We start from the raw sequence: 19448 nt of genomic DNA on the forward strand, positions 1-19448 counted from the left end.
CCCGCCCCCCGCAGGCCCCAGACGCATATGGCTTCTCCGGTGGCCGATGCATCCCGCCGGCGGCGGGAGAAGCGCAGGCAGCTAGACGCGCGCCGCAGCAAGTGCCGCATCCGCCTGGGCGGCCACATGGAACAGTGGTGCCTCCTCAAGGAGCGGCTGGGATTCTCCCTGCACTCGCAGCTCGCCAAGTTCCTGTTGGACCGGTTAGGGGCCGGGAGGGACTGAGGCGGGCAGCTAGACACAGCCCCAAGCCGGTTCCTACTGCCTTGGGTTTCTCTTTTGGGCAGAGGGTGGGCCTGCTCCTCCCCTCAAAGCCCCAGCGAATGGGAGGTCTGTAGGGTTGGCCCCTTAAGTGTGTGAGTGCGGGGGACTGAGGGTGATTGGCTGAGCTGACACCAAGCTCTTCTCTGGCAGGTACACTTCTTCAGGCTGTGTCCTCTGTGCAGGTAGGGTAAAAGATGTTAACAGGTAGTGGCGGCTCCCAGAAACTTATGCCTCAAAAAGATTGGATCAGAAGCTCCTACTGGGTTTGGGAAGTGGACAAGCCTGAAATAAGCTTCCTGCAATGCAGCAGCCTTTGGGACCTTTGTGTGTTTGTCCTGGCTCTAAACAAAAACAAAACAACAAACAACTGTGTATCTAGGATGAAAACAAAAACGAGACCCCCCAAACTCCTCAGGCTGAAGGCATGGCTGGGTGGTGTGCTGCCCTTACAGAGGACCCAAATTCCTTTTCTTCCTAGCACTGGTGGCAGGAGGCTCACGACTGTATGTAACTCCAGCTGCAGGGAGATCCAACACCCCTGGCCTCCAGGAGTACTTGCTCTCATGTGCACACACCCACCCACAGATACATAAAGCTAATCAAAAATAAAATATTTTTAAAAGAATGCTTTAAAAGATCCTGATGTCGGGGCTGGAGATAGAGCTCAGCAAGGTAAGAGCACTGACTGCTCTTCCAGAGGTCCTGAGTTCAATTCCCAGCAACCACATGGTGGCTGACAACCATCTGTCATGGGATCCGATGTCCTTTTCTGGTGTGTCTGAAGGCAGCGACAGTGTACTTATATAAATAAAATAAATAAATCTTAAAAAAGAAAATGATTAGAAAAAACAAACTGATGTCATATGTGGACTGAGGTTGCCCGAGGGTTTAGAGGGCTAGGATGGCCTGAGTGGTTTTCTGGGTGAAGGGTTTCCATCCTTGCATGAGTGCCTCATCTTACCTTCAGGTCCAGAGCCTGTGCCTCGAAAGGGTCTGCAGTACCTGGTGCTCCTGTCTCATACACACAGCCGGGAATGCAGCCTAGTGCCTGGGCTCCGGGGGCCTGGAGGTGGTGATGGGGAGCTTGTGTGGGAGTGCTCTGCAGGCCACACGTTCTCCTGGGAACCCTCATTGATTCCTACACCTTCAGAGGCACCTAAGCAGGCCCCTCTCACACACATTGTGGAGAGAACCTGGTGCTCAGAGGCCAGGGGGAAGCAGGAAGCCGAAGGTGAGTGAGGAAAGAAGTGCTGGGGAGGAAGAAAATGCTTTCCAATCTTCTCTTGATTATTATTATTATTATTATTATTATTATTATTATTATTATTATTTTGTGGCTGAGATGGGGTCTCAAGTAGCCAGGTAGCCTGGTCCTGCCTCTACCTCCCAAGATCTGGAGTAATGATCTCTTTATATTAGCAAGGAAATATATCCTCACAGGCATTGCTAGGTATGGGAAGCAAAAGTGTGGAGTGATGGTATGCTACCTTCGACAGAAACTAGAGATAAGGCTTAAAAGAGAATTCATTTGTAAAAAGCACTGCCAAGCAATCCAGGATGCCTTTGGGAAGACACTGTCCTCAATCTTTGAGTCTAGGCCTCCTTCTCTTATGACCTGCTTGTGCCCACAGGCTTGGAACGTGAGCAGCAAGAGAGGACCCAAGAAACCAGGCTGTCCAGGTGAGGGAAGTGAGGGACAGGACAGACCTGCACAGGGAGTGGGGGTGAGGTGGCAGTGTCTCAGGCTTGTCTTTCTTGAGCTTGCAGGAGAATAGAATCTCCATTGGAGACCGACCCACCCCTGGGAGAGGAGGAGGAGGAGGAGGAGGAAGAGGAAGAAGAAGAGGAAGAGCTGCTCAGTGATGCCAGCCCATGGACCTACAGCTCCTCCCCAGATGAGCCAGTTGGGATTGAGGGAGGACTCGGAATAGATTGTCAGAGGGGGGAGGCAGCTGGCCATATAATTCAGAGATGTGCCAGCTGGAGGGATGGTCTTGCTGCTGGGTGGGCAAGGGCAGATGCTGGGGAAAGTGAACTTTAGCCCTTGAATTGGGGATGTGGGAAGGGGTGAAGTAAGGCTCTCGGGGAGGTTGAGAACTGGAGAGTGGGCTGTGGGAATTGGGAGTTTTCTACATAGGAGTTAGAGGTGACTGATGCCCAGAGGGATAATGCCCTCTACTGCTTCTCTTTCCAGCAGTGAACCAGATGTCCCTAGGCCACCTCCATCCCCGGTTACACACACACCTAAGGAGGGAGAGATCCCACCAGTACCTGCAACCCTGCCCACTCCTTGTGCTGTTCTTGCCTCCTTGGGTTCTCCAGCTGCTCTGACATCAGATAATGAGGTGCGGCTGGAACTCAGCAGGACCCCTCAGGTGCCTGCAGAGCTGCAAATGACTGAGTCTCTGGACAGGTAACCTGATGGCTGAAGCAGGGCAGGGGTATCCTGGGATGTATTACCCTTGAGGCCCTCGGCTTCTTCTTTGCTACCCATAGCCCTGGGAGTCAGGCCCAGTCTGCTTCGAATCCAACTTGGGATGAGGATACTGCCCAGATTGGGCTCAGGAGAATTAGGTAGGATCGGGGAGATGGGACTCTAGGGAGGGTTAGGAGTGAAGCAGAGCAGGCAGGAATCCTGCTCCCATTTTCCTCCCCCAGGAAAGCTGCCAAAAGAGAGCTGATGCCCTGCGACTTCCCTGGCTGTGGAAGGATCTTCTCCAACCGGCAGTATTTGAATGTGAGGGACACAGATTGAGGCCTGTGTGGCCACTGGGGTTGGGGTGGAAGCTGAGGGAAAGACAGCCCGGGCTGAGGTGTGAATATGGCTCAGCCATAGTGCAATTGTCTAGCATGTGCAAGGCAACACATATAGCCTTTGTAGAGGGAAAGGCCCTTGCTTCACAGTTATTAAGGGCTTCTGACCTCAAGAATAGGGAGGGCCAGAGGGATGGTAAAGTGTAGGTGGTCAGGGTAGACCTAAGAAGAGCATCAGCAGGTCAGATTTGAGCTTTTTATGTAGAGACTGCAGCAGCTGCTCTAGTTAACTGTGGAAACAGGATCAGAATGCAGGAGCCATCCTGCACCACTCATAATCCACGATGTGACCAGCTCATATAAGAAGGATTTATTCACTTGAAAGTTTAGGTCGAAGCACTAGCTGCCAAGTAGTGTACCTCAGTCATAGAACATTTGCCTGCCATATGCTGGGTTCTGGTTCAGGACCCCAAACTGAAAAGAGAAAATAGAAAACAAACTCCAAACAAACAAATAAGAAACTCCAAAAGAACCCCTTTTCCTCACTGTGTTCTACTTTGAGAGCCTATGTATTTCCAAAGCAGATTTAGGAGAAAGTCGCGCATTGGTGTGTATTAATAGCAGTGGCAAGAGTCTGTAGCACATATTAATGTGTTTCATCATGCTCACATACACAGAAAAGGTCAGATAAACACCTAGTGTTACTTGGAGTGGCATTTTGTACAGGGAACTTTGCTGACATTGCAATGATGGTGTGCAAGGAAGTGAGTGGGTGGGCATCTAGAGGGGATGGTGAGGGCAGTTAATGGTCAGGGTGTTAGGACAGCTGTGCTTCTTAGGACACAGGTGAGGATGAGGCCAGAATGGTGGCTCAGATGGGGAAAAGAAGGGTGGATGAGGAACCTGCCTGCTCACCCAGCTCCAGTCAGTCTCCCTGGGAAACCAGCCATCCTTTTGCCTCTTCTCTCTTGTCACCCACTTTCTAGCACCACAAGAAGTATCAGCATATCCACCAGAAGTCGTTTTGCTGCCCTGAGCCAGCCTGTGGGAAGTCCTTCAACTTTAAAAAGCACCTGAAGGAGCATGTGAAACTACACAGTGGTGAGTGTAGACCTCCCCACCCCCCTTCAGCTGTCCCGGGGAAGACTCAAATCCCTTGGTCCTTGTGTGCCTTATAAGCCCTTGTCTGCTTGAGTTTATAACTAGGTTGTTGGTAGCCTGACCCTAGAGAAATGCCTACTCTAGTCACGTAGGGCCATGAAGAGATGGGAAAGCAGGGGAGAGTGGAAAGCAGAAAGGACATGTTGCTTATGTGGTAAAGGAAGCCTTGCAAGCAAGACCCGAGTGAAGTGAGGAATGGAGGCAGCACATGTGCGAAGCATCCACGTGACCCACAAATGGGGAGGAGGCCTCCAAGACCATAGTAAGGATGATGTGGTTTCTACTTTGAGATGAGACCATTGTGAGGTCTTCTAAGGTGGAGCGATAGTTGACTTTCAGAGATGGCTGTAGCAGCTATGTGGAGAGTTAGGGACTATAGATGAGTAGAGATGGGTGTATACTAATGGTGATGACTTGGGCTTGCTGGTCACAGTTGGTGAGCAGTGGCTGAGGCTCTTAGAGACTTAAAAGGGCTGTGTGAAAAGGATGGAGGAGCCATAGATGAGACTGGCAGAGAGAGAGAGTGGCTCAAAAGATTCCAGCCTGGGCAGCTGGGTAAAAGGTGATGAGTCCCTGAAAGCAAGGAAGGGGTCACTGGGTAGGAATTTGGGTTAATACATGTTAATTAGATGTCAAGATTTAAGTATGGGATTTATAGAGTGAGCAGAAATCTGTCATTAGCATGTGGGTAGTGTTTGGAGCCATGGGGCTGGAGAATGTCTGCACAGGGAGGGAGGTTTGCTGTGGTACGTTTGCTTTTAGGGAGCAGGCCTAGGGGAAAGAGAGGAAGGCAAAGAAAGTGGCACAGGTTGACAAGAGCTGCAGGCCAAGGAAAGGAGTGGGGACCAGATAACGTGACTGACAGTGTGACTAGCTCTGCTGTGGAAATGACAGCCACAGTGGTGTGGGTTCAAGGCGAGGCAAGCTGGGGAAGTAGGAGATGTTGTAGTTTTGCTCTTTTGATGAGGAGTAAGGTCTTAGATGGAAGGCTAAAAGCTTAAGGTGCAGAGTAGGAAGGCTTGCTGACATCGGTGAGTGGAGTTTGATAGGAAAGAGATGAATTCTGTGATACATGTTGGAGACAGCCACATATTCATATATATGGGCAGGGATACTAGTTAACTGGTGGATTTGGGGGAAAGAAACCTGTACTGGGAATATTGGAGACAGTAGATAGTCTTCAGGATTCTGGACAGTGGGCATTGCAGAGCCTGTCTGTGAAAGGGAAGACTCTGGGGAGGGTTGGCCACTCATGCCTATCTTCAAGCAGGCCAGGGGATAGGTTTGGCCTGAGTTTGGGCTTTTCCCAAGCTAGTACTGCTAAGGGGCCTGACAGATTGGTAATGTGAACAAAGTCCATAAAGGCAGTTGTGAAAATGGAGCTGAAGGGGAAGGGTGCTATGAAAAGATAGTAGGGATGGATGGTGGCCTGGAATCAGATTGTCACACCAGAACAAGGCAGGAGGTCCTGCCTGGTAGTACAGTACTTGGTAGTGATACCCAAGCAGCGTTAGGGGACAAAGTGATGAGGAAACGGGTACAGTGATGCTGAATGACAGCATAGTGGCTGTCAGGTGTAGAGGACTTGATGTTAGAGCTTGTGGTGTGAGGGGAGTGATGGAGATGAAGAGTCTTCAGAGTGATATATGATGATAAGGTCTACAGAGAGCTGGTAAGACAGTCTGAAGGGTATCAGGAGAAGCAAGGGGAATGTTTCTGCTCTAGGCCTTTAGGTTTAGTGGCATTGGAGAGAAACTACCCCAGCCTGAGAGCTGTTGTAAGGATGGATGATAGCAAGTGCTGTTGGATCTAGCAGGTTCAGTAAAAGGAGAGAATACTGGCCACTTGCAGACATGGTGCTCATGGCAGCAGGCGGAACATGCACCTGGATGGGGGATTCTTGTTTGGTGGGGGGGGGGGGGGGGGGGGGATATCACTGGGGCTTGTTACTGAAACTCCAGCTTTTGACTCTAGGCTTATATGTGGTTGCTACTTGGTATTCCTATTCACACAAGGCTCTAGGTCTCCATTTACTACTCCTTTGACAAGAGACCCAACCCAAGGCCTCAGATAGGGGAGGTATGCCTGTGCTCTAGGAGCTAGGGACAAAGGGTGACAAGAATGCAGTTTTGGATACTCCATTGTCTATCTCACTCAATTTTAGGATCAATCAGGTACAGGAGGTCCATATGCCTATTAGGACCTAAGACTCCTGAACCCCAGTACTGACACTACCTGTTGAGAGTGGTGGGCTAAAGCCTGAAGACAGATAACTGAGTATCCCTTGTGTGCTTACAGATACCAGGGACTACATCTGTGAATTCTGTGCTCGATCTTTCCGCACTAGCAGCAACCTTGTCATCCACAGACGAATCCACACAGGAGAGAAGCCCCTGCAGTGAGTTCCAGGGGCCCTGGAGGGAGCTATTATCTGGCAGCCAGGGAGTGGGCAGCAGAAACCCCCAGGGATGTAAAGGTGAACTAAGTCTCCTTCCTATCTCTGGCTCCAGGTGTGAGATATGTGGATTTACTTGCCGCCAGAAGGCCTCCCTAAACTGGCATCGACGCAAGCATGCAGAGACTGCAGCTGCCCTGCGATTCCCCTGTGAATTCTGTGGCAAACGCTTCGAGAAGCCAGACAGTGTGGTAGCTCACTGTAGCAAAAGCCACCCAGCCCTGCTTCCAGCACAAGAGTCACCTAGCTCTTTGGGGTCTAGTCCCAGCATTTCTGCCCCTGAACCCCTACAATCCCCTGAGGGGGCTAGCTTCTCTACCTCTTCTGACTCTAATCCTGCCCCCTCAACATCCATTTCTTTATCTGGGGTGCCAGACCCCAGGAACACAGAGAAAAGTTAGGTGGTGGTTCCCAGGGACTAGGATATTTGAGTGCAGTGGAGGGTAGAGCACTATTGGGCTCCAGATACCAGGCTCTATAGCCTTCAAGGGAATAATAAATAGTATTTTACACAAGTGTATGCTTTGGTGCTACAGATATAAGAATCTGGGAGTCTTTTGAAAGCAGGCTGTTAGTGTGTGCTGGAATGCAGCAGGAGCTGACCCACTCACATGCCCAACTTCTTTCTAGACTCACTTTACAGACCTTCCCTGTAGAGTGTTAACATCTGCCTTGGCCTAGGGACAGAGAAGACCAGAAAGCAGATGACCCTGTTCTGTCTAGCATTTGCCTCTGGTTAGGCCCTGCAGTCTGGCCTTCTGATATAGAACTGAACCCCACAGCAAAATAGCTAGTTAGTCTACAATGGATGGATTTTTGAGAGGTAATTGGATTGTGGATCATGACTTGCCAATGGGTTCATCCTTTGATAAGTTCATGGCTGAAGGCTATTAGGCAGTGAGGCCAGTCTCTGGGGAAATGCTTCTGAAGAGTAATCTTCCCTGTATCCTTCCCATTTGTCCTTTCCCCAAAGTAGGTAGCCTGTGTCTTTCTGATTTGGTTCAGGCTCAAAGTGGAGCCAGTTGACAATGGAGTGGCATTACTGAAACCATGAGCCAAAATAAACCTTTAAGTTGATTTTCTTAGGTATTTTGTCACAGCAATGAAGAAACCACCACCAAAAGGGAAGAGAACTTGGGACTTATTTTGACAAAGGGGCTCTTGGTGTCACAAATCCAAGCAAGTAACAATATCACCAGCTATAAGCAGTCATTGACCAATTCCAGGCTTTACATCCTGCTCTTGCCCAGGACTTCAGGTAACTTGCTTTCTTGGGCCTTGAAGCTTCATCTGGAAATATTCTTTTGTTTCACACAGTGTCACTGGGCTTTAGGGGTCAGTCTTCTGCATCCCAAGACAAACATTTCCTACCTGGTTAGAGAAAGCTGTCCTAAGATCCATTTATTGAAAAAAAAAATTTATACTTTGTGTGTGTGCACATGTACCATGGTACATATGTGGAATCAAAGGAGCAAATTCAGGTTGTCTGCAGGTACCTTTGTCTGCCTAGCCATCTTGTTGGGCCCTAAGAGCCATCTTGTCAAAGGACATATGGATGACCAGGCTGAAGACCGCCTATTTACATGTATGCTGGTTACCTCTGCAAGGGAGAAACTTGCCACAGATCTTGGTCCTTTAATGAAGGGAGCCATTCCACTCTCCCATACTGCTTGTATGGGAGTTACCTCTGCAACTATATCTCAAGCAAGAGAAAGCAGTAGAGATTAACAAGCAGAAAAGAAGTAAGAGACCTGACTAACTGAATATGTTGCTGGAAGAGGCAGCAACAGAACACAAGCCCCTGGTCCATCTTGCATAGGGCTGTGAAATCAGTTCCCTGACTTAAGAGTTGAGGAATACAAGGTTGGATGATAGAAGAGCTGGTGGAGATTTCCATTTAGAGACAAGGCAAGCTAGGTGAACAGCTAGCAACAATGCAACAGCAGCAGGTCTGGCTTCCCAATCCATCTGAGCTTTTCCTTGGGACTGAATGTGTGTTCACCCAGCCACCACCTGGAGCTCTCTTAGCAAGTTTCCTGAAATGGGGATACTAAGAGCCCTGATTTCTCCTGTTCTGTTGGCCCTGTGAGAGTGAGAGAAGGACCTATTGTCACCTCAGTGACTACAGTAGTGGTGGTAGTGGCTGCCATTGCAGCTGCTCGAGCCCTTCTGTGGGACCGCTGGTGCTGTGATAGCGACCGGCCATGGCTAAAGAATTTGCCACACTCTGTGCACTCTGCTGTCCGCTCACCTAAGTGTGTCTTTTTGTGCAGTGCAAGCTTGGAGGCAACACTGAAGGACTTGCCGCACTCTGGGCACTTGTGTGGTTTATGGCCTGCATGGTTGCGCAAATGTACATTGAGGTTGGAAATGCAGGTGAATCGCTTTCCACACAGCTCACAGTGGTAGGGCTTTTCCCCTGTGTGTGTGCGCAGGTGTTTGGTGAGGTCGGAGCGGTCTGTGAAGCCCCGGCCACACTCAGGACATGGGAAGGGCCTCTCCCCTGTGTGGCTGCGCTGGTGCACTACTAGATCATACCGCTGTCCAAAGCCCTTGCCACAAGTGGCACACACGTGTGGCCTTTCACCCTGGTGGCTGCGCTGGTGACGCAGCAGTGTGGAGCTCTCGCTGAAACAGCGTCCGCAGTCGTTACACGAATATGGCTTCTCCCCAGTGTGTGTTCGCTGGTGCCGCACAAGTGTGGCACTCTCCAGGAAGCCCTTGCCACACTCAGGGCACTTGAAAGGCTTTTCCCCAGAGTGCCTCTGGAGGTGTCGTGTGAGTGTGGAACTCTTGCTGAAGCTCTTACCACATATGCCACATAGATGGGCCTCAGCGCCAGGGTCACTGAGGCTGGGGACTACATGGATTCGGGAATGGTTCCGCAGCCCAGCACTGCTATGGAAGGCCCGTGGGCACTGTGTACAGTGGTAGAGTGTGCTAGGGGAAGGGGCGGTGGTAGTGGTGGTCTCAGGGGGGTGTGCCCGTGCCAGGTGGAAAGGAAGAGCACTCTGCCGAAAAGAGCGGGCACACAGAGGGCAGCGGTGGGGCTTCTCAGGTGGGTGCTGGCGAACCCGATGCAGCAACAGAGCAGGGACATGAGGGAAGCGACGGCCACAGAGGCGGCAAGGGCAGGTGAGGCTGCGTCTTCGGTGTGTTCCCAGGTGCAGGTCTAGCAGACCACTGTGACTGAAGCTCTGGCCACACTCGCTGCAGATATAGAGGGTCTGGCCAGCATGGGTCCACCTGTGCACACGTAGGTCTGCTGCTCGAGCACAGCGTTCACCACACTCTAGACAGCGGAAACGCTTGTCGCCACCATGGGCTCGTTCGTGCCGCAGCAGCACCGCACTATATTGAAAGCTCTTGCTACACACAGTGCAGGAATAAGGTCTTTCCCGGGTTGCAGTCACGCCAGGTGCTGTGAACATGATGCCTGTCTTTCCCAGTCAATAATTTGTAGTTTTAAAGGGGAAAGGCTGTGGCCTTGAAAACTGCTCTTCAGATTCCTGGGTTTCTTCTTTCAAGAACGTATGTCCTGGCTGTTCAAAAGGCAGACTACAGCTGGGCTCATTATTGTGATCCCTGTAGGGAGGTCACCCGGAGTTCAGCACTGGCTGCAATAACTCTGGCTGGGGACACAGAAAAGGCACCTTGAACTCTCCAGGTCTATAACATATTAGCTCGTCTAGCTCTCGAGAAGAAACCCACATGAGTCCCAGAAATTCAGAGGGGTGTATCAAGAGGGACAGATCACATCTGTCCATGACACAGACAGGTATGGATTCTAACGGACTATGTGTTTCTTTGTTAGAACTAGGAACCCTCAAAATTGCTGGAGAGGCCAAGAGAGAAGTGTCTGACCTGGTGTTTTTTTGTTTTTTGTTTTGTTTTGTTTGGTTTTTATTTTTGTTTTTTGGGGGGATGTGATTTGGGTCCCTGGGGAATTCTTAACTTGCCATCCCTTCTTGGCCATCTCCTAATGTATCACAGGTGGGAATCCCTTTTTTAGCAGAAAATAGGTCTGACACACATGCTGATCCAATGGGGACACAGCTACACTGACCTAAGGACCATAACTTGTACTAGGTATCCTGGGCTTGTGATAAATCCCAGGCCCTGAGGGAGTTGTCACTAATAAAGTTAACCAGGTAGAAGATCAGTTAGCCTGTGTTTTCTAGTAAAGTGTGCTCTTAGATCAGCATGAAAAAAAGCAAACAAAATAGCAATAGTCATTTTCTTGTGGGAAATGAAAATGTACCATGCCCAGCATGTGTGTGGCTTGACTGAAGAACCTTTTGTCTGGGCCTCTACCTTCTGCATGTAACTGGAAGCAAGTAGATGAAACTCATGGCTAACAGTAAACTTGAGGTGTGAGCTTAGGCTCTGTTTCTCCATGCAGGGTTATGCATGTACATGCACCTTGGTACCCTTTTTTTCTAGAAGAAAGACAGACTTTCTTCTTCTGTTATTTTTTTATTTTGTTTTAAATTTTGAGGCAGGATCTATTTATGTAGTCCTGGCTGTCCTGGAATTCACTCTATAGATTAGGCTGGCCTTAAACTCAAGAGATGTACCTGCTTCTGCCTCTAGAGTACTGGGATTACAGGTAGCACTACCATGTCCAGAGACCCATCTGTCTCTGAGTGCTAGGATTAAGTGTGCATCACCACACCCAGCGAGAGAAAGGTATTTCTGAAATGGTTATTTTCAAATATTAAAACCAAGGGAGATGGGGCTGGAGAGATGGCTCAGCAGTTAAGAGCACTGACTGCTCTTGCAAAGGTCCTGAGTTCAAATCCCAGCAACCACATGGTAGCTCACAACTATCCGTAATGAGATGATGCCCTCTTCTGGGATGTCTGAAGACAGCTACAGTGTACTTACATTAAATAAATAGATAAATAAATAAATCTTTAAAAAAAAAAAGGGGGAGTTACCTTTCAGTTACCATTTGCTACTCATCTTACCTGTGATATTACTTTAGTTTTTATGTGTGTTTCCCTATCCCCACTCTGTACAATTTTAAATCCCAGACAACTTATTTAAATTTGATTTTCAAATCCTGCAAAGCAGGGGCACCTTTGCAGCCAAAGAGCCAAATTTAGAGTACTTAGTTCTGAATCCTCAGAGGGAGCTTTCTATTTTTAATTTAATTTAAATATGTATCTTATTTTTATGTGTATGCATGTGTTTCTCTGTAAGGATATATGCACAAGAGTGCAGGTACCCACAGAGACTAGAAGAAGGCATCAGATCCTCTGGAACTGGAGTTACAGGCAGTTCTGAGCCACCTGAAGTGGGTGCTGGGAACTGAACTTAGATCCTATGGAAGAATAGTATGTACTGTTATCTGCTGAGCTACCTCTCCAGCCCCTTAGCTTTATTTTTGAGTCAGGGTCTCATTATGTTGCCTTGGCTGGTCTTGAAATCACAGAGAACTGCCTGCCTCTTCCTTCCAAACTTGCTGATTGTTTAAGGAATATTTGTTTTCATGAAACTTAAAATCCAGTGGCTGATTTCAAATGTGCAAGAGCAACGCTCTGACTCACCTGAGGTCTTGGGAGGCTGGCATCTCTCAGCTCATGCTTCTGGGTGCTCACCGTCTCCTAGACCAGTGCTTCCCAAGGAACTGGCCCAAGGAAAGTAACCCAAATGCACAACAAGTAAGTACAAATAGGAGTCCATCTCTTCCTATAACAGACATGAGTGTAGGGGGCAAGCTTGCTGCTTGGCTTTTTCACATCTCTTGCTTACCTCACCCCATTACATGAGCAAATAGGTCCATGCCTGGGGTAGAAACCTGGAAAAAAATTGTAATGCTTAGAACACTTAGAAATCATCCTAAATATCATCATTCTGAGAGTGATTCTTGAAGTATTATATAACCACTATGTTTCAGTTTGGGAAAAGGTTAAAGGCTAATCACATGGGATGAGCAACAAGTCCTGACTGTTGAATACTTTCCTATTTTAGCTCTCAAGCATACTTTATTACAACTGCAAGTCAGTATCAAAATTAATCACAATTTAGTACATTTATTAACAGTCAACTGTGCAAATCCAGTCAGCTTCTCTCTAGGTATCTGTTCTGCCATACCAATATTTCTTGGGTAGGATGAGAAGCTCCAGTCAGGAGTCATAGAACATATCCATCTTGAAGCCAGAGTCAAGTAAAACTTGTTTACCAAGTAGGAATGAAACTGATCCTAACTGCCCAGAGCTGTGCTTTCAAAAAGCTGCATACAGCAACTAAGCATTTGGAAGTGTTGTGGTGCTAAAATGCACATACTTATTTAAAAGTTTTAGCATGAAAATGATAAGCAAACTATTTCATCAACCATGTTTAGGGGTAGGGATGACCTAGGTTGTTTTCCAGTATGTACAAGGCCCTGGGTGCAATCCCTAGCATTACACACACACACACACACACACACACACACACACACACACACTCTATTATAAATATTTGGTTAACATTTTATTTCTACTGGAGCAATCACACAAATACCTTTCAAGTTCTGAAACAACTTAGAGGAATTTTAGTCTACCTCAGAGTCCCAAGAGGGCTGTTGTTGGAACAAAGTTGCTAAATCCATCTGACCATTAGAACTTCACTAAGCTTGGAGGGTCATTCCCCCAATTTCCCAAGGCTCAGTTTCCTGATCATCCCTTCCAAAGGCTTTGACTCACTTTTCTAGAAAACAGGTCCTTGTAATGTCCATCTAGGAGACCTTGTTGGAATTTGGTTTGTGACTATAACACCTCCTCTCACTGCTAATCTGAGTAAAACCATTGCTACTGTCATGAGCATCAATACATGACTCTACATATTTGGGTGTACCCTTTCATTGTCCAACAGTATTTTGAGGTAGTGGCTATCCTTTACCTTCCCCAACCCCCATGTAACCTGAGGGTCCCTTAAGGACTTGTCTAGTTATATTGAAAGCATGCAGGTGTGTCTAGTGACAAGAACAGTGGCTGGACTCTCATGTTCCTCAGGCCATGAATATTCAGCTTGTGTGTACTTCATTAATCTTAGATCCCTTGCCCAGGAAATGGAACTTAAATGAGAGGACAGGAACTTGAGGTAGGAATGTGGAGTGTGGCTCTACAGGGAAAGTGACTTTTCTGTTGGATTCTTCCTAACTCTAGGAAACTTAAGAGATGCTGTTGTCCCTGAGGTTCTATGATCCCTGAAGTCAGGTAGAGTTGAATTAACCACTCCTTTCTGGATAGTATGTGAGTAGAAAGATTTATGACCAATATGGCATATTGAAGAAGCTGGCAGGAGTAGGAGTGATACCTGCCTCCACCTCAAGAACTAAGTCTAATCATGATTCAAATACAAATCAAAAGTTTTCATTTTGAGGGCTGGAGAGATGGCTCAGTGGTTAAGAGCACTGACTGTTCTCCCAAAGGTCCTGAGTTCAAATCCCAGAAACCACACGGTGGCTCACAACCATCCTTAATGAGATGGGACTCCCCTCTTCTGGAGAGTCTGAAGACAGCTACAGTGTAATTACATATAATAAATAAATCTTTGGGCTGGTGAGATGGCTCAGTGGGGAAGAGCACCGACTGCTCTTCGGAAGGTCATGAGTTCAAATCTCAGCAACCACATGGTGGCTCACAACCACCCATAATGAGATCTGACGGCCTTATCTGGTGCGTCTGAAGACAGCTACAGTGTACTTACATATAATAAATAAATAAATCTTAAAAAAAAAAGTTTTCATTTTGAAAAGATTGTGAAATCTGTGAAGGCTAGAAATTAGAGTGTAGGTACAAGAAAATACAGATAGCAAGAGTGTATCCTCTATCCCTCTGGTCAAGACTGAAGTATAGAATGGCTATAAATCTTGGAGTAGAAAGAACATGGGAGAACAGACTATAATCTCTCTGAGTCTTCCAATGAGTTGGACATAATAACATACTCTACACTATAGGGAATGTGTAATCATGTGTCAATTAACCATGGGATGAATCCTGAAAATGTGGACTTGTCATTGTGACTATCACAGGAATTACTTAGAATAAATTCAGTTATTAGCAGGTGATTGAATCTTAAGGGATCATCAACATATAAACAGACTAAATTGCTGCTTTGTGGCAAGTGGCTGTGTTAGCTCTTTCAAAACTGTTCTCTATGGTTCCATCCACCATATACATTATATATACTTTGCCCTGGATAACTGAGTTGGGATCACAACCTGTGGAAAGTCACATAGATGCTGAAGATTCTACAGAGTGATTAGAACTTGCTTGGTTATGAAGACTTGGACTGCTGCAGATGGAGAGCCTAAAGCATCCTGTGTCATCTCTAGTCCTTGTAATTGCCATTTACCACCCACCTCTGCATCTGACCTAAGATCCTTAAGAATGTATTAATTTAGGAGACTATTATCTTCTACTCACTCAGCAGCTAAGTATGCCACTAGATAGCATCTAAGACCTATAGCATGGGCTGGTAAGATGGCTCTGTGACTTTAAGAGAGCTTGCTGTTCTTGCAAAGGACCAAACTTTGGGTTGATTTTCAGCACCACTGTTGTGTGGCTCACAAGTGCCTGCAACTGCAGCTCCAGGGGACCTGTTGCTTTCTTCTGACCTCCATGGTTGAATGCACTCATATACATGCCCAAACACATACACATAAATAAATCTTAAACCAAAACCAGGCCTCCCACCTCTTCTGTTTGCAGGGTTTTCTCTGCTACCTGTACTTTAGGTCATACTTTCTTTGGAGACAAGGTCTCATGTTGCTTCAAGCTGTCTTCAATCTTGCTGCCTGAATTATGGAGGCTAATAACATGATACAGAAATTTGTTCCTTAAGATTTTGTTTATAAAAACAAAACACAACACCTCAAAAGCTCTCCCAAAGATCACCTTCCTGTCTACCCAGTCTCATCTCACAGCACCCCCAAAATAGTGCAAGCATCTGAGGCAGAGGTGGGAAGTCTGGTAGGGGTGATAAATTTATTATTTTGGATATCTTTTTTTTGAGACAGGGTTTCTCTGTATAGTCGTGGCTGCCCTGGAACTCCCGCTGTAGACCAGGTTGGCCTCGAATTCAGAAATCCCCCTGCCTCTGCCTCCCAAGTGCTGGGATTAAAGGCGTGTGCCACCACTGCCCAGCTTGGCTATCTTTATCTTTAATCACCTTAACAGTCATTTATCTCTCATCTCTGTATCTAACAGTCTTTTGTATCAGCAGGTAAAGCTTTTGGAAGACATTAACTTAAACCACTAACCTCCACTAACCTTAAAGCTAAGACTACAATTACATAGCATCTAAAAGTACAGCAGGTATCTCCCCAATTCTGCATACATCTCACATTACCTTTGGGAAGCTTCGTTTTATGTTGACAAACCTGCTTAGAGGAACCAGAAAGGCAAGCATCCAAATTCTAGTTCTTCCATGACTAATTGTGTGACCTTGGGGACTTAGGCTGCCTGTACCTGCAGCCTGGGATAACTCAATACAGGAAACTGTAACAGTTTTCTATGAAAAGAGAAAGGTCAAAGCACTCAGAAACCCGACAACTAAAGTTGTGCAGTACTTGCGATTTACTCTGCAGGACAGCCCTCATTTAGGCAGATCCTGACTGAGTCAGGGGCATAACTTACTGGCCGACTTCTATCCCATTACAGCCTGCCAGGTCTTTATGGCTTTCTCGCTCCGCCCCAAGAATCCTTTCCCACCGCGATGGCACGCACACACGGGCCTGCCTTAACCACGGGCGGGCGCCGGCGCCCGGGTGACGCGAGACTGCGGGGCGCTGAGGCAAGACGGCGCGCAGCGGCACACGCTTCCTCGGGCCTCCTGAAGCTGTCACTTCGGGCCGAAGGCTGTCATCGCCCCCTGACCCGCTCCGTCGGGCGGGCGACTTCCCGAGTGCGCGGCTGGACAGCACCGCGGGCCTGGAGCAACCCGCGCAGGCGCACTGGCCCGCCGCCCTCCCGTCAGGGTCCCTCGACCGCGGATTGAGGGGAGACGGCGGCTGCCGAGGGCCGCGGCCCCGCCCGCCCTGCCTTGAGGCCCTCAGCCCCCTCACCAGTAGTTGGAGGGCCGCTCCGTGCCGCGTTCACCTCAAAGCGTTGAGGACAGCGCTTGGTTCAGCGAGCGGAGGAAGGGGCGGGCGCAGTGCAGGGCGGGGCCAGAAAGAAGCACGCTGATTAGTCCACTCTGTCCGCAGGCTCACTGGCAGCGGTCGCGGTTGCTGGGGCATCCAGCCCGCGCAAGCGCACTATTGACCTGCCCTGGCGGAGGGCGGAGTTAGCATGGAACGCTCACAGGTCACCGGCCAGGCTTAGCTAACTTGCTTCACCTTTCGTGTGTCCACGCGTGGGCTCCTTTCTGCCTCTCCGAGCAAAGGGCTGCGAGCCCAGTGCCACCTTGAGCCGAGTCAGGGCCGTACAGATTACTCGAGCGAGACCAGTAGCACTCATCCGCCACCAAGTTAGAGTCTTTGTATATAGCGAGGCCAGATCAGATGCTCACTGTCTTGATTAATCTTCCCCATAGATTAATGACCTGTCCAGGTGCATTGCCAGGGAGAGCGGTAGTCCCGTTCTGCTGACCGACTGCCTTCCGGTGTGAATGGAGATGGCTCCCAACCTTTCAGAGCAAGGGTTTTCAACCAGCGCTCGCAGCTTAGAACGCTCAACTCAAAATCGTAAACCTGCTGGGATATAGCTCAATTGACAGACTGTTGGACTAGCCAAGACCCGGAGTTTATTTACTAGTACCACGCGAAACGGATCGGTGGTACGCAGACTCGAGAATCCAAGCACTCCAGAGGTGGACGCAGCGGGAGCAGGAAGTCAAGGTTATCCCGTGCCTCCGCTATTCCTAGCCAGCACAAACCCTGAGACACTGTTGGTTTTGTCAATTTGATAGGATATCAAAACACCTGAGAATAGTCTCAACGAGAATTATATGGGTTGAGTTGACCCATGGTTAGCCCTGGGAGACATTTTCATAATTGGGTTAAGTGAGGTGGAAGGCCTACTCTAAATGTGGAAGGAACATGTCATGGATTAGGTTCTGCACTGTTCAAGTGTTGGGAGGCGATAGCGAGCAAGCATCGAGCATCCGTTTGCTCTTTGTTCATGACTGTGGATGTGGAGCAACCACCTGCCCTAAGTTCCTGCTGCTGAGACTCCTCCGCAGGAATGGACTATAACCTAGAGTTGTAATCTAAGATAGTATTGCTCCATTTACTTGCTCTGTCAGGGTGTTTTACTACAGCAAGACATGAAACTACCTGCTAAGACCATTATTGAAATAAAAGCGTAACTTAAAAAGTTTGCGCAGGACTTATACCTTCCTCCCATTACCCCTCCCCTTCTCTGAGTGACTATTCTGTAAAAACTTCACAGTTGTTTACTTTTTAGATGACAACAGATTGAAATGTTACACAAATGTATTTGTAAACACACTGTGGGTTCAGCTTTATGGTGTTATCTTGAGGGTTGTGGCAATGAGTAAAAGACAGTGATTACTGAGCTGCTAACCTGCCATTTGCACAACAGGCTTTGTTTTGAGACAGGGTCTCACTATATAGCCTTGGCTGGCCTGGCCTGGAATTTGCTATGTACTCAGAGATCTACTTGCCTCTGCCTCCCCATGTTGGGACTAAAGGTGTGAGCACCATGCCCTTCAATTAAGATAGGTATTAATTGATGATTAAAGCATTTCCACACCTCAGTTCAAATACACACATAGCTTTCTGTGAAAAGCTTTCCAACAGCTTTCCATGTTGCACAGGCAGCTGAGACATGGAAGGACGTAAACCCTGCTTTCTATTTTCCTGTCAATTAATTTTTATAATAAATGTAAATATAGCTCCTTGTCTATTACTTTTATCCTATCATGGCTTCTAGCCTCAAAAGAAAACAGCCTTGGAACTGTAAAGATATCTTAGTGGGTAGAGGCTCTTGTGTACAGACCTCATGGCTTGAGTTTGATTCCCAAATCTCACAAGGTATCATCAGCAAAGAATCCTCTGAGAGCTGTCATCTGATCTCCACACATGCTGAAGGAGGTGCATGTGTGTGTGAGCACACACACAGAGCAAAATAAATAAAAATTAAACAGAACTCCAGAGACAAATTACATATTTAGTTATTGTTATTTAGTGAAAAGTGGACAGCTGACTACATTTTTGTTAAGGCACTCTGCTTAATTTGCAGGTAATTCATGCAAGGTTTCTAATACTATGACTTGAAAGGCATTAAATGCAAAGACACATTGCCAAATTAGGTGCTTCTCAAGGATTGTGTTGTAGGAAAAAACAGAGATGGAAAACTTTGTTTTGTACACCTTCCTTGTCTCTTCTCAGTTACTACATGACCTGCCAATTTTCAAAATGAATGCACAGAGCTGCTGACATTTAAGTTAAAGAAAAATTTGATTGTGTCCAACTCATAGGTCTTGTCTTCCTAGAGACACTTATTCTTCAACTTATAATGACACCTTAATCATGCCAGCAGCTACATTTGAGCAACTATTTTCAAGAATGAAGCAAAGTTAAGAGTAAAATTAGAACCAAAATCTCATGAACAACTGAGAATTGAAATTCACTGAACCAGATATTTATGTATTGGGTCTATCTCACTTAGTTTTGTTATCTTCTTTAATTTTTAAATAAAAATTAATGCTTTAATCATTAGTGATTAGAAACCTGGGACCTGCCCAATGATTTTTAAGGAAACCCTGAAGAGGGTGCTGCATAATCAGAATTATGCAAAACCTTTTTACTTATATATGCTAGCAGATATCATTAAAATGATACATGAACACCCCTCTT

At 47.4% G+C, this 19448-nt stretch overlaps 2 protein-coding genes across 7 annotated transcripts in view; one reads left to right on the top strand and one right to left on the bottom strand.

Annotated features, from left to right (window-relative positions):
• The window catches only part of Znf692 (zinc finger protein 692), a 7711-nt gene extending 562 nt beyond the window's left edge, over positions 1-7149 (top strand). The window contains exons 2-12 of one of the 2 annotated variants that reach the window (XM_031354194.1): positions 15-203; positions 415-446; positions 1232-1495; positions 1896-1944; positions 2032-2163; positions 2462-2677; positions 2761-2838; positions 2923-3001; positions 4005-4119; positions 6478-6577; positions 6690-7149. In XM_031354194.1, the coding sequence (XP_031210054.1) occupies positions 28-203; positions 415-446; positions 1232-1495; positions 1896-1944; positions 2032-2163; positions 2462-2677; positions 2761-2838; positions 2923-3001; positions 4005-4119; positions 6478-6577; positions 6690-7035 (1587 nt within the window). In that variant the 5' untranslated portion in view covers positions 15-27 and the 3' untranslated portion in view covers positions 7036-7149. Of the gene's footprint in view, positions 1-14; positions 204-414; positions 447-1231; positions 1496-1895; positions 1945-2031; positions 2164-2458; positions 2678-2760; positions 2839-2922; positions 3002-4004; positions 4120-6477; positions 6578-6689 lie in introns of both variants that reach the window. The other variant, XM_031354193.1, reaches the window with a different exon arrangement.
• Positions 7150-7695: 546 nt separating this feature from the next.
• Znf672 (zinc finger protein 672) lies at positions 7696-16846 on the bottom strand. 5 transcript variants are annotated; one of them, XM_031354201.1, is made up of 4 exons: positions 16692-16846; positions 12392-12437; positions 12187-12266; positions 7696-10266 (listed from the first exon to the last, which is right to left on the bottom strand). In XM_031354201.1, the coding sequence occupies exon 4, from the start codon at positions 10063-10065 to the stop codon at positions 8659-8661; it is 1407 nt and encodes a 468-aa protein (XP_031210061.1). In that variant the 5' UTR covers positions 10066-10266; positions 12187-12266; positions 12392-12437; positions 16692-16846; the 3' UTR covers positions 7696-8658. The 5 variants fall into 5 exon arrangements, with proteins under 5 accessions (XP_031210061.1, XP_031210063.1, XP_031210062.1 ...); XM_031354203.1 differs by lacking the exon at positions 16692-16846 and adding an exon at positions 16264-16627; XM_031354202.1 differs by lacking the exon at positions 16692-16846 and adding an exon at positions 15322-15640.
• Positions 16847-19448: the final 2602 nt, after the last annotated feature.

This window comes from Mastomys coucha, unplaced genomic scaffold (assembly GCF_008632895.1).
Source record: "Mastomys coucha isolate ucsf_1 unplaced genomic scaffold, UCSF_Mcou_1 pScaffold5, whole genome shotgun sequence".
NCBI classification, from domain to species: domain Eukaryota; kingdom Metazoa; phylum Chordata; class Mammalia; order Rodentia; family Muridae; genus Mastomys; species Mastomys coucha.

What these genes read in the sequence shown, in the direction of transcription:
- Znf672 (XM_031354201.1), bottom strand. Translation starts at nt 10,065, where the DNA reads ATGTTCACAGCACCTGGCGTGACTGCAACCCGGGAAAGACCTTATTCC.